Raw genomic sequence first — 18,731 nt, forward strand, 5'->3', positions numbered from 1 at the left:
GTTGGCTTTGAGAATAGTTCCAGTCTTGGGCTAACAAAGGGTCCAGGGACCATGACTGTCTGAGTCCCTCCGGTCTCAGTCAGACCATTAAGCCTGGTCTTTTTATGAGAATTTGAGATCTGCATCCCAGTGTTCTGCTCCATTAGGGGCTGAGCATCATTTCTTACTGTATTTAAATTTCCAATCATTCAGTCCGCAAATACTTGTTAAGCACCTGTAATATGCCAAGCTCCCCGCCCAGGCCGTGAGGATACAGTGGTGAGCCATACACAGTTTTTGCTTTAACAGATTTATAGTTAGTGTCAGTCAGACAAGTAATATAACAATTATGGTATACTGTAGTGAGTTCTTGGACAGGGTTAAGAGCAGAGTATGGTGGAAATGCGGAATACCTGATAAAGTTTTAGAGAGTCAGGAAAGGCTTTCTAGAGGAAGTCAGGCCTAAGTTTGAAGGATTAGTCAAATGATTGAAAAAAGAAGTGTTTCAGGTAGAAACAGCAGCATGTGCAAAGACCCAGGGGTAAGAGATTATAGAGTGTGCAAAGAATAAATATATAGTGTAGATGGAGCAGAGTAGAAATAAAGAAGGCAAAAAGAAGTGAGCAGAAGCCAGATCACAAAGAGCATTATGGGCCATGCTTTGAACAGCTGGGTAGCAGTGAACATGTATTAGGGTGGGTCTTCTGAGAAATAGGCACCAAGACAGGATTAAATGTTAAAAGATTTTATTAGGAAAACCAACTGCATGAGAGAAAATGGGGAGGGAGCTGGGAAAGAGCCCTCAGATTGTGATGCTGTCCCCGAATGAGAGAGAGAGAGCATAGAATGTTGGGTGGAAGTGTCCCAACGTGCCATGCAGTACAAGAAAGGTTTGGCAAAGCCATTGGGAGTCTTTGAGCCAAAGTTGGTTGTCAAAGATGTTGCATGTCTCCCAGCAATGCTCCTGCCTTAGTATACCTGCCGTGTTCAGTCATTGGCTGGGAGTAGCCCATGGGATGTGTGGCTTGTCACAAACATCTCAGTGGTCAGAGTACTATGGCTGGGGTCATTGGCCAATTTACTCCTTATTGTTGGAAATCTTAATAGGTTCATTCTCAGGACCACTACTGAAAAGCACGTAGCAGTGTGACCAGATCAGATTTTTATCTGCAAAAGAATATTCCAACTGCAGTGAGAATGGATTCAAGGGAGGTGGTGAGAATGAGGAAAGACCTGTGTATTAGAAGGCTCATCATGGTAATCCAGTGACAGATAATGGTGACCTAGATTAGGATTGTGTCAGTGAGGCTAGAGAATTGTTGAGAGGAACATTAAAGAAAAGTAGATAGGACTTATTAATTGAATAGAAGAGGTGAGGGGAAAGGGGGAGTTAACGGATGGCCCTCTGCTATCTGGTTGTGTAATATGGATATTATTGGTGCTATTCACTGAGAGGAACAGAAGAAATTAGAACTGATAATTTTAGATTTAGGTATGTGAAATTGGAAGTATCAATTGGACATCCAAATGGAGTCATTCATTACAGTTAGATAAGTGTATTATAGTGGTAGTTGCTGTAAGATAAAAACAAATATATAATGATTTAAACAAAAGAGAAATTTTTAATCACTCATATAAGGTCCAAAAGGGTGTTCCTGATTGATGGACAGATTTCTTCCAAGCAGTGTTTTAGAGGTCTAGTCTCCTTCCTTCTTCAGGTTCTGCCATCTTCAACATGTAGCCTCCAAGGTTGTGCTCAGCTGCATCAAGCCAGTGGATGGGCATTGAGTGTGGACAAGACATGTCCACTTCAAAACCACCTCAGCCTGGAGTGACATATATCACTTTTGTTCACATTCCTTTGGTAGTAGCTGATCATATGGCCCTACCTACATATGTGGGGGTGGGGAGGGTGGGGCTGAGAAATACAGCCTCTGGCTGGGCTGCTGCTTCCCAGAGACAACTTTGTATTTTGGAAGGGGGAGCACACCTCTTTGTTAAGTAGTTAGCTGTATCTACCATGAACTTGAGAATCATCAGCACATAAATGATAATTGAAAACACAGGAATGGAGGATATGACCCAGGAAATGTAAAGAATGGTAAAGAAAGATTGTTGAAGACAGAGCCCTGAGGACAACTGGTTTTAAAGAAGGGGTAGAGGAAGATAAGCACAAAAGGAGATTGAGGGAAACCTATAAGAATGTGGTATCCTAGAAACAGAAAAAAAGTTTTAAGTGGAATATCAAAAAGAAAAAAAAAAAAAAAACCCCACACCAAACCCATTGTGAGTCAATTATGACTCATAGTGACCCTACAGGACAGAATAGAACTGCCTCATAGGTTTCCAAGGCTGTAATCTTTACAGAAGCAGACTGCCACATGATTTTCTCACACAGCAGCTGGTGATTTTGAACTGCTGACCTTTTGATCGAGCGCTTCAACCACTGTACCATCAGGGCCCCTGAAGTGGAATGTAGGTAGTATCAAATACTGCTGTGAGGTAATCCAAGAAAGATAAACTGCATTAAGCATCAGGAAGGATTTTGGGTGGCCTATAAAAAAAAAAAAAAAAATTTTTTTTTTTTTTAATGTGAGCGGTTTCATTGGAGCACATAGGCTTCGGAGTTGAGGAGAGATTGAGAGGTTAGTTTTTCTCTAATATGCAAACAGTGGTTCTCACATTTTTTTGGTCTTAGGACTCCTTTAAACTCTTAGATATTATTGAGGACCACAAAAAGCTTTTATGTACGTTACATTTATTGATATATACTCTATTAGAAATTAAAACAAAATTTTAAAATCATTATTTATTAATTCCTTAAAAGTAACACTAATAACCCTTTCATGTTAACAAAAATGGCATATTTTTTAAAATAACTATTGTCTGAGACAAAAAAAAATTTGGTGAGAAGAGTGGCATTGTTTTATATTTTTACAAATTTCTTTTAATGTCTGCCTTAATAGAAGATTAGCCGGATTCTCATATATTCTACATCCGGTCTGTTGTGATATGTTGTTTTGGTTGAAGTAGGTCAAGAAAATGTGGTTTCACACAGACAGATATGAAGGTGGAAAAGGGAGGAGTTCACAGACCTCTTGAAAGGGGTCTAGGGATCTCAGGGCCTTTGGGCCACATTTTGGGAATTGCTGAAATAGAATTAAATGTATAGAGGGAAGGTGGGAGAGATTTAAATGTGTTTAAATGATGATGGAAAAAGGAGCTTATAAGGAGGATGAAGTTAAAGATAGAATGAGATTTTTGAAGGAGGAAGAGTTGTGGATCTAGGAAACAGACTAATTAACTTTAGCAGGGAGGGAGGGCTCTCTCAGGGTATTTTACTGTGGAAGTCCCTAGCACACAGCGAGGCTTTGAATAATGTTACTTGTTATTAGTGTTCAGGCAGGAAGGAGGCAAGGATGGGTGAGAAATCGGGTAAGTTTAGAGGTAGGGTAGTAGGAAAAGGAGAGTTTCCATCTAGTCAGTTATTTTTCCGTGTGTGTATGACTGCTGTAGGAGACAAAAGTCATAATGCTGAGAGTAAGGAAGTGAGTGGGGAAGGAGTATAAAGAGAGTAGATAAGTTTTGAAGTAACTAAGGGGAATTGAAGAAAGACAATTGAGACATGGAAGGATTGCTGCACATGCAGTATAATTATAGAAATCCTTGTTACAGAAAAATGCTAAGTGATTTTGAAAACTACTGTTGTCATTTTTAAAAAACAAAAGCCCTGTCCAGCACAACTAGATGGTGCCAGGCTACCACCACCAACTGATCTGACAGGGATCACAATAGAGGGTCCCAGACAGAGCTGGAGAAAAATGTAGAACAAAACTCTAACTCACAAAAAACAAAAAAAAAAAAACAGACTTACTGGTCTGACAGAGACTGAAGAACCGCTGAGAGTATGCCCCCCAGACACTCTTTTAACTTATTACTGAAGTCACTCCTGAGGTTTACCCTTGAGCCAAAGATAAGACATGTCCATAAAACAAAACCAGACTCAACTGGCACGCCAGCTCAGGGGCGAGGACAAGAAGGCAGGAAGGGACAGGAAAGCTGGTAGTGGGGAACACAAGGTTGAGGAAGGGGAGAGTGTTGACATGTCTTGGGGTTGGCAACGATTGTCACAAAGCAATATGTGTATTAATCTTTAATAAGAAACTAATCTGCTCTGTAAACTTTCATCTAAAGTACAATAAAAAGAAAATAAGTGAAAGCTCCTTTTCTGCCTTAGGTAAACCTTCTAGATGGTTATTTAGGCTTTCTTGATTAAGCATAACTTTTTTAAGAGGATAACCCAGCTGCTTGGTTACAGGATGTAATGTTGCCCTTTTTGAGTCTTCAGACAGGTGTTACCTTCTCAGGGTCAAGTGTGTGGCAGCCGCTTCTTTTGCACAACTGGGAGTCTGACCCTGAAAGGGTACATTGGCATTCCTGCTTCTGTAGTAACTGACCCCAGGTCTAGGAGCCTGCTTTCTTCCATTACCTTGTGACTTATTATCACCAGCTTAAAAAAGCCAATTTTTATGCCCATTTGTCAAGACCCTTTTCTGTATTCACTCCTTGCTGTATGTTGCATTCTGTTTTCTCAGCCAAGTGCTTGGCTGGTTTTCTCCCTACTGCACTTGCAGGAGAATACTGCAGTCTTCAAACTGACTTTTTAAAAAGAAACATTTATTTGGCAAATGCTTTTTCAAATCTTTAAAACGTTTAGATTAGAAAGGATTGAACGTCTAAAATAAAATTTACTTTGTAGAGTGGAAACTTATTTCTATGATTATGTTCATATTTATTAGTAAATGGGCATGAAATTGTTTGATATAAACCACTACCAAAACAGAACCATCTGTTTCAAAAAAAAAAAAGGGGGAAGCCAGCTTGAATTACTCTTATTTAGTTTAAAAGTTTCCATCCATATTTGTTGGTCTGTTCTTGTGCTGCAGTAGCTTACCTTTTATTCCTGACCCATTGTGGCTTCTCTAACAGGCCTCTTTCATGTGTATTTTACATTTTTGCCATGTAGGTCTTTCACAGTTCTGCAGCCCCAGGCGGGCATTCTCTGAGCAGGGTCCGCTCCGCCTGATCAGGAGCGCCTCTTTCTTTGCAGGTTTGCGATGTGCTGTGTGGGTAGATTAGTTGGTGTGCCCCAGTGGCTAGAATCTGTAGTTAAGCTGTGGAAACAAGAGAGTAGATAAATGCAATTGATGAGGGTGTGGTTACAAACAAACAACAAACAAACAAACAACACTGCTTAGGAAGTTTAAGACCTTAATTCCTTTCTGGTGAATATGTTCTCAGAGTTTCCAGAAACTGGGTTATAAATAGAAATGATATTTTCTTGAAATTTTGGTTTTTCATTTCTTATCTCATTGTGCTATAATGATTTTGACATTAGAGTTCTAACCCAAATTTTAGTATGAAAGTTATTCTTTATAATACTAGTTGGATTTTCTTACATGACACTGTCTTGTTTCCATGGCTGAGAGCTTTTGTATCATAGTTCACCAATTGCAGAAAAATTATTCTTGTAAGATTTCTGTCCTACAGTATTCCATAAGAAAGATTATTCTTAGAGCTAAGATTTAGATGAACAAGCACCATTATGTTGCGCTGTAAAAGGCATATATAAGTATATGTGTTTATATGATTAAATTGATGATTGTAGTATATGCGTTCATGCTTTTGTAATCAGGACTCTTAATTATTCTCTGTGTTTTCACACATTTCAGTAGGTTACCTAGCATTGTAACCTTCTGGTGGAAATATATCAGTAGAATGTGAACAAATTTATTCCTCTTGCTTTCAGATTGGTGTCAGTTTAGCCCTTGATTCTTGTTTCAGTTAGTATTTATTTCCTCTACAAATATGAAAAATACATATTTATTATAGAAAAACTTGAAAATAGGTAAAAATTTGTATTCACCATCTTGTCAACTGGAGATAACTGTATTACTGGGATTATACTATTCAAATAGTTTCCCTAAACTTTTTATTATGGAGGATTTTGAACATACAAAAAAGTAGGCCAAATAGTAGATAGAACATTCATATACCCATCACTTACTCCCAGCAACCAACTTGCTTTTTTTCATTTCATAGTATATTGTGAATATCTTTTTATATCATTGAAAATTCTTCTGAAGTATGAATTTTAGGCACTCCTTCTTTAGATATTATGTCACAGATAATTTTCATCATATCTTATGTCCAAATCTTCAGATAGATTTCAAAGCTTGTTCAACTGAGTAATAGCTCTTGGTGTTGGGTTGGTGTCATGCTGTTGAAAAAAAATAAAGGAATGCAATGAAGTGAGCATGATTTAAATTACTATTAAAAGGAGCAACATCAACCTGAATAGTAGTATATTTTGTAGCTGACAGTTTTGTTTTGATTTACAGTTCACAGCAATCCAATGGACATGCCTGGAAGAGAGCTCAATGAGGACAGAGACAGTGGCATAGCACGTTCTGGTAATGCCAGGTTCATGTAATAATCTAATTTATTATGAGATCACTGTTGCATTGATTTCTTTTTCAGCCTTACACTTACCATCAAATTTTATGTGCACAGTTTGTTAATATTTGATATTAACCTTACAAGAGAATTGTGAAAAGAGCAGAGAGAGAGAAAGAGAGAGATCGTTTAAGGTCAACATGCTTGTTATTAAAAGTTGAGAGTTGTTTTTTAGTTCCCTGTATCTGGTGGACTGTGGCCTGGAAGAATGTACAATGACCTAGGCATAGCCAGTATAAGAAAAAAGTATTGCTCAGGAAACTGCTTAGAAACCACCTGACTTAATCTCGTGGCCAATGGGATAAAGCCTTATTACAAACATTTTCTTCTGTGGTGGAAGGAATGTCAAAAGGAGGTTGTCTCAGAGACTCTGTTACTATCTGATCTTCCTACTTTGGGACTTTGCTTCAACAATTTTTTTTTTTTTGTGGGAATTTTAAAAGAGGCTTGTTTGTGAAGCAAAATGAAAGATGAAAGGTTTAGTCACTCCACTCTTATTTGTTAAAAACAAACTTTTCATTTATACTCAGTCATTATTGACTTATACATTATACATGTTCTCCGTCTAATTTAACAGCATCTCTCAGCAGCTTGCTTATCACTCCGTTTCCCTCGCCAAACTCCTCGCTTACCCGAAGTTGTGCTAGTAGCTATCAGCGACGTTGGCGACGCAGTCAAACCACGAGTTTGGAAAATGGGGTATTTCCTAGATGGTAAGCTGGAAGTTAAAACAAGATTGCATAGTTCCTTGAACATGATTTTGTAAGTTTTTTTAGAGACTGGACCTGTTTTCTGCATTTGAAGTCTGGAACTGAAAGCTTATGTATTGTACATTTTCCTCCATCTTTGACTTTACTCCTGTAATCAGAAGGAGAGACAAATGGACCCTAGAACAGTCAAGAGATTGTACTAGACTCGTCTATAAACCTTGAAATTTAGAAATTTTTAAGCTAACTATGATTGGGATTACATACATTTTTAGTGACTTCTAATTGGACAAAAGTGTTCTGAATTTGACTCTTCAGTAAAATCTCTTACGATAACGTAAACATGAAGGAATAGCCAGTAGATTTCCTAAACAGATATATAATTGTTGAGAATTTTTAGGTTTATTTGATAAAATAGCAGATGACCTTTAGCTTGCCTATGTTTAATTGGCAAGAAGATTAAATTACCATTAATTATGTTAACAATTATTTTTAAGGTCAATAGAAGAAAGCTTTAATCTGTCAGATGAAAGCTGTGGCCCTAACCCAGGAATTGTGAGGAAAAAGAAGATTGCAATTGGGGTAATCTTTTCATTATCCAAAGATGAAGATGAAAGTAGCAAATTTAACGAATTCTTTTTTTCACATTTTCCTCTCTTTGAAAGCCACATGAACAAATTAAAGAGTGCAATAGAACAGGTAAGTGGAGTCTTGTTGACTTACTTACACCCCTTGTTTTCTTTTGAATCTTTTTCTCCTTATTAAGCAATATGTTTATTCATTTGGCAGAAAAATTAATAGGCTTTATTCAGGTATCCTACAGACCACTTTGGGAAATGCAAATAGACCAACATTTTTTAAGGAGCTTACTGTCTAATAAAAGATCTAAAACCATTCATCCATTTGTTCAGTAAATAAGTATTTCAGGATCTATAATGTGGTAGGTACTGTTCTAACAACTCAAAGTAAGTTGTGAAGGAAAAAAAAATGCTCCTGACCTCATGGGACAGAGGACGAACAAATGAATATATAATAATCTAGGTAGTAATAAGTACTGTGGAGAAAAATAAAATAGGAAAAGATACATAAGGAATTCTGGTAGAAGGATTGCTATTTTTTATAGGATGTTAGGAAAGCCTCTGATAAAATGACATTTGAGCCAGAGATCTGGAGATAGTCAATAAGCCACAACTATTAGAAGAATGTTCTAGGCTTGGACGAAGGCCCTATCCAGGAATGACCCTGATACTGGAGCAACAGAGATGAAGCCAAAGTGGCTGACTTGGACTGAGAATTAGAGAAGTGTGTAAAATGAGATGAGGTCAGAAAAGTAGCAGGTGACCATATCACGTAGGACCTTATAGGAAACCACTGTACTAACACTGACATTTACTCTTAAGAAAGACATGAATCCATTGGAGGGTTCTGAGTAGAGGAATGATATTATTTATGAGGACCACTTTTGCTTCTAGTGAAGAATAGATTTCTGGAGTAAAGATGGATGTTGTAGAAGCAGTTAGTAGGAGACTCTTGCAATAATTCAGGTGAGAGAGAGTAGATATTTGAGCCAGTATAATAATGGAATTGGTGAGAAGTGGTCGGATTCTGGATATATTTTAAAGATAGAGCTAACAGAACAGAACTAGCTGGTGGACTGAATTGGGATGTGAGAGAAAAAGAACAAAGTTGACGCCAAAATTTTTTGCCTGAACAGTTAGAAGGATAGAGTTTCCAATAACTGAAATGGGAATGATTGCAAATGGAACAGGTTTGATCAGGGATGATTAGGAGTTTGAGATGCCTTTTGGACATCCATGTGGATATGTAAGCCTGGAGTTAAGGAGAGAGGTCCAGGTGAATATAATAAATTTGACAGTCATCAGTGTATAGATGGTATTTAAAGCCATGAAACTAGCTGAGATAGAGAAGACAGGGGAGGAGGTTTTAGGCTTGAGTTGGTGGAGCATTTCACCAGTTAGAGTTTGAGGAGATGACAAGGAAATAGCAAAGGAAACTGAGAAGGATTTACCATTGAAATAGGAAGAAAAACAGGAGAGGGTAGCTTTTTTGGGAAGCCAAGTCAAAAAAATGTTTCAAGAGGCAAAATGATGAGTTGTGTCAAATGCTGATAGAAAGTGTATATAACACAAATATGTAAAGTAAGAATATTGTGAAATACAAGATAAAACATAAAAAAGGACAGGCAAAATTTCTTGGATGTTCTTTTGGGAAGAAGTTTCATTTAGACTATCTTGAAGGATGTGTAGAGTTTTTTTAAACGTAGAACTTTGAAAATTGGCTACAGCAGAAAAGCAAGAAAAATTGATAACGTTGCCATCCAAAGAGAACTCATTAACATTTTGCTGAAGGTCTTGTCCAGACTTTTTCTATGCATATTGCACTTTTATTTGATTGGGATTATACTATGTCCATACTTTCTGAATTATGCACCCATTTTTAAAAACTCACGATTGTGACATATGCATTTTTCATGTTATTAAAAATGGTTCTTAAACAATGTATTTTAGTGACTTCCTGCAGTTTAAGTAACCAGTTTCCTATTAGGCCATTTCTCCTTTTTCACAATTGTAGCTGTGCTGTAGTTAACATGTTGATGTATTTTTCAGATTATTATTTAGAAGAGGGTCCTAGAAGTTGAACTAATAAATCAGTGGCTATAACTTGCTCCCTGTGAAGAGTGTGAAAAGGAAGGGGTATGAAGAGTAGTGAGTGACAGGACTGGAAAAGTTACTGGTTACCAGATCATGCAGAATCTGGAATGCTTGCCCCAGAGAGTTTTGACTTTGTTTTCAAATTGTGCTTTAGGAAAATTTATTTGACGCAATGTTTTAAAAGAGACTGTAATAAGAGGCTAGAGGTGGGAAGACAGATGAGAATTGTCTAGAAGGCACAGGATGCATTTCATTACTCAGTAGTGACTTAGGATCATCTTTTCCTGGAGAAAACACAGTTGATACTTATTCACATTGAGTTTGTCAGATGACAAATAGAAAGATCATTACCAGTACTTTTTAACTGAACAAATGAGTAAAGACCATTTTCATTTGTAGTAAAATAGCTTTTTTAAGAAAGTAGACACCATTGACATTTTCTTCAGTTGGCTGCGCCCCATTTGGTAGTCTTTTTTTGTCAAAGTCATTTGCACACTATTTTAGCTGTGGCAGAATTGACATTTTGAGTTACTTGGGGCAATGACTCAAGCTTTGTATAAAACTTGAAATATTCAGGTACTATAGAACTTTTTATAGAACTTATTAAAGATTTCCTTTTATATGTTGTATATTTATGTTTTGATGATTTGACCATTCCATAACCTGGAGTGTACATTGTAATATCTCTAGTTGTCTAGACGTTTGTTCACCTTTAGCATCCTGTTCCTTATTAAAGCTGAAAGACAAAGCTGAATCAGTGAGTGTTTTTACAATCAAATACAACTTAATTTTAAAAGTTACTATAGTAGTTAATTGATGGTAGATTACAGTGAACGTTGGAGTGTCCAAAGAAAATAATCCTTTAACGTCAGTTTTCAAACTATTCACTTGTTTTTTTTTTCTTTAAAGAAAAGTTAGGGATTATATTTTCAGAAATTTTTAATCGGCCGTTAATTACATAAGTAATACATAATCACATTCTTCTTAAAAGTCTAAAAATTTAAAGTTCTTTTTGACATCTATCTCCTAATCCTGATCCCCTTTTTATCTACCTAGCACAAGACTTCTCAGGCTCAACTAAATGTTTATAAGAAAATTCTAAGAATATTTTAAGCAAATATCACTAATAATTTGAAATGTGTTTCAATAGAATCTTCATATTCCAAGATTTTTAAAAAGATTTAGTTAACAGAAGCTTCATCTGTGAAACATAAGAGGAAACCATGAACTATTGCTATGGAGTTATTTTTTCAAATAACGGTTGTTTTATTCACAAATATGATTCTTACCAAGAAGAAGAAAGCAATTAGAAAGAGCAAGGACTGTGGCAGCAAAAATCTTAGGAGAAAAAGACAAATAAATTCAAGCAAAGATTGTCCTTTAAAATAAAGTTGTGGGTAAATTACTTGTGGTCCGGTCCGTAACTTTTAACAAGAAAAAAAATGTCTAAGATTTGGTTTTCTGAGTATTACCATGTCTGTGGGTACTAGGGATGAATCTACTCTAACATTTCAACACTTTTTTTTTTTTTCTTAATAGATTTTTTTTTTATGTCATTTGACTTAGATGTCCCCTGAAACCATGGTCCCCAAACCCTCGCCCGTGCTATGCTGGCCTTCAAAGCATTCAGTTTATTCAGGAAACTTCTTTGCTTTTGGTTTAGTCCGGTTCTGCTGACCTTGCCTGTATTGTGTGTTGTCTTTCCCGTCACCTGAAGCAGTTCTTATCTACGATCTAATTAGTGAATACACCTCTCCTACCCTCCTTTCCTCCGCCCTCTCATTGGAGTTGTTATTATCTTGCTTTATTTGGAGGTGGAAGAAAAAGTAGTTCCGTGAAACCCAGAAACTGTCAACATCAGTTGTATGTTGACATTTTGTGGTTTGACAGTTGCAATGAAAGATTCAACATTTGAAAGTTCGAATTTTCTTATAATCTTCAGTGACCAAAGGTACAGAAGAAAAAGCTACTGTAAATACATATGCCTTCTTTATTTCCATCTTTATTAAAAATGTTGGTAGATGTTGTGTAAATATGTGACTTCATTTTTCACTTTTTTGTGTGTGTGTTTTGCCCATGATCAGTGTTAGAATTAACTATTTGATGATTGTTTTCAAGGCTATGAAAATGAGCCGGAGGTCAACTGATGCCAGTCAGAGGAGTTTGGCATATAATCGAATTGTTGATGCCCTAAATGAATTCAGGTACATATTCTCCAGCTTTTCATAATAGGGGTTGTTTTAAAACATACATGAGAAGATTTGTTTCTTTTAACTTGTTGTAATACAATTTACTCCTTTAAATTTCTTTGCCCCGCAGTGAAATGAGGGTAGAATCCAGTAGGCCATTGACTCCTATCTAAATGTGCTTAGACTTCAAGCACAGAAGGCTGTTTTGTCCTTTCTTGGGCTCCTAAATGTAGGAAGTGCTGTTTAACCAGTGATAATATCCTGATGTTCTTAGATACATAGAGTTCAAGGATACTTGGATATAGGGAACATGGCCTTGATGTTTTCAATAGCTCTGTTGCTTGTTTCTTTCTCTAGATATGGCATAGTGAATAGTCTTTCCTCTGCCATTGTGTTCTGGCTCACCAGAGCTTGTGCCAGAAACCCCAGCAACTGTTGTAACTGCACTCTCACTACGTCAAGCAAACATTTCGCAAACGAACTTGTGTTGGGAATCATACTAAGTGACTAATGTGTGTCTCCGTCATAGAGATTCAGTTCAGATCTACTTCATCTTCTCAATCTTTCCTTCTTCAGACTGGAGAGAGAGTATAGCACAGACAGTGAGAACTCGGACTTTAGTATCCAACAGACAAACGTTTGTTCTAACCCTGGCTCTGGAGCTTACTACTCCTGATGAACTTGGGCAAGTCCATTAGCTTTTCTGACCCTTAGTTTTCTTTCCTGAAATCTGTAAATTGAATTCATTAATAATATAATAGGCTGTTGTGAAGATTAGATAACGTATGTAAAGAACTCAGCAAAATGCCTGAGATGAATGATACACTATTTTCTATGGCAAGTATATTCTAGAGCAGTGCTTCTACCTCTCTAGTCATTCACATCCCACCGTAGAATTTTGCCAGATCTGCATATCTTAGTCATCTAGTGCTGCTGTAACAGAAATACCACGAGTGGATGGCTTTAACAAAGAGAGATTTATTCTCTTTCATCTAAGAGGCTACAAGTCCAAATTCGGGTCATCAGCTCCGGGGGAAGGCTTTCTCTTCATTGCCCTCATCAGTCTTCCCCTAGACTAAGAGCTTTTCTTTTCTGTACAGGGACCCCGGGTCCAAAGCACATGCCCTGCTCCTGGCACTGATTTCTTGGTGGTATGAAGTCCTCAAATCTCTGCTAGCTTCCCTTTCCTTTTATCTCTTGAGAGATAAAGTGGTGCAGGCTACACTCCAGGGAAACTCCCTTTACATTCGATCAGGGATGTGACCTGGTAAGGGTGTTAACAATCCCACCCTAATGCTCTTTAACATAAAATTACAATCACAAAATGGAGGACAACTACAGAGTACTGGGTGGGAATCATGGCCCAACCAAGTTACTACACACATTTTTGGGGTGTCATAATTCAGTTCATGACACTGCGTATCTTCTATGCCATTTTATTTAATGTTTCTTTTTAAATTCATCCTCTTTTATACCTAAATAAACTTATTTCAAAATGAAATTTCATATCATTGCCCTAGAATGGGGGATCAATATCCTTTGCCATAATAAGCTAACTGTAGAGATGAATGCATAATATTTAAAATTTAAAAAAAAAGTTTATTGGTGTACCACTTATGGCCACCATTTGTTCATGTACCTCAATTTTAGAAAACTGATGGCATTTCTGCACATTGAAGACTGTAAGTTCCCTTATTGAGGCAGATATCTTCTGGATTATTTCTTTAAATGGACCAGAACATTTTTAAGTGAGAGACTGTTTTAGCTTGAGGTATTGCAAGCTGTAGGCATGACATATGCATGCATGTATATATATATATGTATGTGTGTGTGTGTATATATATATGGAAACCCTGGTGGCATAGTGGTTAAGTGCTACAGCTGCTAACCAAAGGGTCAGCAGTTCGAATCTGCCAGGTGCTCCTTGGAAGCTCCATGGGGCAGTTCTACTCTGTTCTATAGGGTCGCTATGAGTCGGAATCGACTGGATGGCACTGGGTTTTTTTTTTTTTTTTTTTTTTTGGTGTGTGTATATATATATATACATATATATATATTTATTTAGTAAATTTGACTAATTGAAAACCCATGTTTGTTTTCAGCTCTCTCCTTTTTTGATTCTTCATTTTCTCATCTTGTTTTAAGCCATAGTAGAAGTAAATCTTATTTCCTCCCCCAAGAAGAGGGCTCATTGCTTCTGTACCATACTTTAAGTTTATATGCTGCTCTGTTTCATAGCCCATAGTAGTCTAGAAACTTCGAGTTTAGGATAAAATAACTTATTTCCCTAAATAAAAGTTTTGTATAGAAGAGTTTTGTATAATTTTTGTAATGGAGTTACAGGTAACCATTAAATAGAAATTGTATGCTTGAAAATAAAATAAATATGGAATATGTAGCCATGTTTGCACTTATTTAAATTGAAAAGGTTTACCTTATGACTATTGTATAGTAATCATCTATTGAACTGAATTATTGAGAAGGAAAAAATTTCTAATGATTCATTTTATTAAACATAATTTTGGGGATAAAATACATTAAAAGTGAATTTAATAAGTCTTATTTTTGTACGATCACCTCAATGGTTAGGGAAAATCTTGAGAAAAACACGTTAAAGAATGTAATTTCAACCTGTATTATTTCTTTTTTGTCTTAGAAGGAAATAATTTGCACAGGCAAACCATATTAAAGGCGTATTTCTGCCATATATTAATTTTATTTTAACATATTTTTAGTCCTTTAATATGTTAACGTATGAAGCATGTCAACAAATGCCATATTTTTAATCAGTTTATTTCTTGAATTCACTAGCATCTTCTTTGTTTATATATGAATCGTATGCAAAGTTATACATAACTTCATTTGTTCATACCTAAATTGTAAGAGTTCAGGTTATTACATTTCAGATGCCATTCATGATTAGATCAAGGCATATTATGTAAATGTTTTTGAGAGATAAAGCAAAGGGAGATAAAGTACATTTCCTCTAGCATTCCTAGATGGAACTTAGAGCAAATTTAATGAACTGACTGATGCGCAGTCTACTTTATCTTCATAACTTCTCAATTTATGTAGACCTCTCTGTATGCTTCTAAAATCTTTTCTGTGAAAGCATACAGTACAATAGTTTTATAAACCTCTGATGGTATAAATAATTTTAATGTCAGGATTTTTGCTTGAGTGAGAATTTCTTTGAGGTCTATCTTTTATTATAAACGTAAAGATAGAGTCTGTGTGATTGAAGGAGGTAAATTATACTAAGTTGCTTAAACCAAATGTTGCTGGTTTAGGCTTGCATAGATAAATTTTCTATCAGTTGATATGTTATCTCATTAAGTGTTCTATAGTTAAGGGAAAAGAGGGCCACATTAGGCTCAGTATAAATGTTTTTCTGTTTTCTCTGTATTGAATGAAGTCTTTGAGACCAGTGTAATAGTGGTGGCAGAACTCCTCCAAGCAGCATACATAGTACTTGGCTTCTTTGTATTTACAACTACTTTTGAATGCTTTTAACCCTTTGCTGTTGAGTCGACTTTGACTCGTAGGGACCTTATAGGACAGAGTAGAGTTGCCCCATAGAGTTTCCAAGGCTGTAAATCTTTATGGACCCAGACTGCCTCATCTTTCTCCCAAAGAGCAGCTGGTGGGTTAGAACCGCTGACCTTTGAGTTAGCAGCCAAGCGCTTAACCATTGGGCCACCAGGGCTCATACCTTTGAGGCTGCCTTTAGCCTGGACAAACCTTCTCTAGTTTACCACAGACTTTATCTGTCCCACTTGTATTATACCCATAGATTGTATAATTTTGTGCCTAACTGGCCTGAAGACTATTAAAGTTTGCATTTCTGTTTTAGGGGGTTGTGAATTATTCATTTTTGTGTATCTTAGATAGTCTCTAACTCTGGTCTGATTGTCCTGTATTTTCTGAAGTTACCCATGTTGGTGTCTGAAGACCCAGCCCTGAACAGGCAGAATAATAAATAACCATCTCTCTTTTTTTCTGTAGTGCTGTGATTAGGAGTGAGTGGGGGACAACAAAACAAAACAACAATAAGATGGTATTTCTTGGCCATTCTGTATTATCAGTTAAGAGTATAAAACATATAAATAGCTTTATTTCACATATATATATATTCTTGAATATTGTGTTGACTATTCTGGGTCTTTTGCTGTTCCATATAAACTTTAAAATCAGTTTGTTGATATCCAGAAAATACTTACTGGTATCTGGGTTCATTGCTTTGAATCTATAGACAAGTTGGGAAGAATTGACAACTTAACAATCCTGAGTATTCCTATCTTTGAACATGGACCATCTCTCTCTTTATTTAAATTTTTTATTTCTTTCATCAGAGTTTTATAGTTTTCCTCTTATGCATTTTGTACGTATATTTTTAAATTTGTTGTTGTTTTTAGATGCTGTCTATTGGCTCTGACTCATTGTGACCTTATGTATAGTTGAATGAAACGTTACCTAGTTCTGTGCCATCTTACTGATTGTTGTTATGTTGGAGTCATTCAAGGTTTCTCTTATTTTCTAGCGATTAGCCTTTCCTGATGACGTGTCAAAAGTATTCAAGTCATAGTCTCAACATGCTCATTTCTAAGGAGCGTTCTCGTTATATTTTCTCTAAGACTGATTTGTTCCTTCTTTTGGCAGTGAATGGTGTATATTCAATATTGTTTGCCGACACCACAATTTGAATACATCTGTTCTTCTGTCATCCTTTTCATTGTCCAGCTTTCACATTGCATGTGAGGCAGTTGAAAAGACCGTGGCTTGGGTCAGGTATACCTTACTCATCAAAGTGAAATTTTTGCTTTTTAACACTTTAAAGAGATCTTTTGCAGATTTGCCCAGTGTAGTACATTGTTTGGAAACCCTGGTGGTGGTAGTTAAGAGCTACAGCTGCTAACCAAAAGTTTGGCAGTTTGAATCCACCAACCGCTCCTTGGAAACTCTATGGGGCAGTTCTACTCTGTCCTATAGGGTCGCTATGAGTCGGAATCTACTCAGTGACAACAGGTTTGCTTTCTGGTTAGTATGTTACTTGATTTCTTGACTTCTGTTTCCATGGACGTTGTATAGTCTTTGACCTTCATCAGTAAATGCTTCAAGTCATCATCATTTTTGCGAGCATGGTTGTGTATTCTGCATGTTGCAGGTTGTTAATGAGCTTTCCTCCAGTCCTGATGCTGTTTTTCTTCATATAGCCTGGCTTCTTGGATTATCTGCTTCGCACACAGATTGAATAAGACAGGTGAAAGGATACAGTCCTGCTGCACACCTTTTCCAATTTTGAACCGTATGATATCCTCTTGTCCTGTTTGAATGTCTGCCCCTTGATCCATATATGGGTTCTGCATGAGTACAATTAAGTGTTGTGAAATTCCAATTCTTTGTAATGTTATCCATAATTTGCTATGATTCATGAAGTCGAATGCCTTTGTGTGGTTGATAAAACACAGGTAAACATCTTTCTGATATTCTCTGCTTTCATCCGAGATTCATCTGACATCAGCAGTGATATGCTTCATTCCACGTCTTCTGAATCTGGTTTGAAATCCAGCAGTTACCTGTTGGTATATGGCTGCAGGCTTTTAGAAATTATTTTTAGCAAACTTTTGCTAGCATGTGTCATTAATGATATTGTTTGATAATTTCTGCATTTTGTTTGATCACCTTCCTTTGGAATGGGCATGAATATGGATCTTTTTCAGTCAGGTAGCTGTCTTCCAAATTTCTTGGTATAGGTGAGTGAGTGCTTCCAGCATTGTATTTGTTTGTTGAAGCATCTCAGTTGGTATTTTGTCAATTCCTAGAGGCATGCTTTTCTCCAGTACCTTCAGTGCAACTTGAACTTCTTCCTTCAGTACCAGCATTTGATCATATGCTATCTCTTGAAATAGTTGATCATGAACCAGTTCTTTTTGATGCAATGACTGTGTGTTCCTTTCATCGTCTTTTGATGCTTCCCACATCATTCGTTTTTTCGCCTATGGAATCCTTCAGTAATGCAAGTTTAGGCTTTAATTTTCTCTTCAGTTCTTTAAACTTGAGAAATGCTTCATGTTGTTCCCTTTTGGTTTTCTAACTCTAGGTCTTTGCACATTCCATCATAATACTTTACCTTGGCTTCGTGAACTGCCCTTTTAAATCTATTCAGCTCTTTTACTTCATCATTTCTTCCATTCACTTTAGCTGCTCTGTGCTTAGGAGCAAGTTTTTCAGAGTCTCTTCTGACATTCATTTTGCTGTTTTCCGTCTTTTTAACAAATTTTGACTTTTCTTCATGTATGATGTGCTTGATGTCTTTCCATGACTGGTCTTCAGTCATTAGTGTTTAGTATGTCAAATCTATTCTTGAGATGATCTCTAAATTCATACAGAATATATTCAAGGTCGTACTTTTAACTCTTGAGGACTTGCTGTGATTTTCTTCAGCTTCATCTTGAACTTGGATGTGAGCAGTTGATGTTCTGCAGTCGACCCCGGGCTTTATCTTAACTGATGAAATTGAGCTTCTCCATCATCTCTTTCCACAGATGTAGTTGATTTGATTCCTGTGTAATGCATCCAGTTAAGGTCTATGTGAATAGTTTTCAATTGTGTTGTGGAAAAAAAAGTATTTTTTACAATAAGTAGTTTGACTCATATTGAGGAATCAC

At 36.5% G+C, this 18,731-nt stretch overlaps 1 protein-coding gene across 6 annotated transcripts in view; it reads left to right on the forward strand.

The window, feature by feature from the left end:
* The window catches only part of FNIP1 (folliculin interacting protein 1), a 171,410-nt gene that overhangs the window by 120,758 nt on the left and 31,921 nt on the right, over window positions 1-18,731 (forward strand). For 5 of the 6 annotated variants that reach the window (XM_003404455.4, XM_064275468.1, XM_064275477.1 and 2 more), the window contains exons 7-11: window positions 5,006-5,089; window positions 6,381-6,452; window positions 7,073-7,208; window positions 7,700-7,901; window positions 11,993-12,078. In XM_003404455.4, coding sequence (XP_003404503.1) covers window positions 5,006-5,089; window positions 6,381-6,452; window positions 7,073-7,208; window positions 7,700-7,901; window positions 11,993-12,078 — 580 coding nt within the window. The remainder of the gene's footprint in view (window positions 1-5,005; window positions 5,090-6,380; window positions 6,453-7,072; window positions 7,209-7,699; window positions 7,902-11,992; window positions 12,079-18,731) is intronic. The other variant, XM_003404456.4, reaches the window with a different exon arrangement.

This window comes from Loxodonta africana, chromosome 2 (assembly GCF_030014295.1).
Source record: "Loxodonta africana isolate mLoxAfr1 chromosome 2, mLoxAfr1.hap2, whole genome shotgun sequence".
Classification (NCBI taxonomy): domain Eukaryota; kingdom Metazoa; phylum Chordata; class Mammalia; order Proboscidea; family Elephantidae; genus Loxodonta; species Loxodonta africana.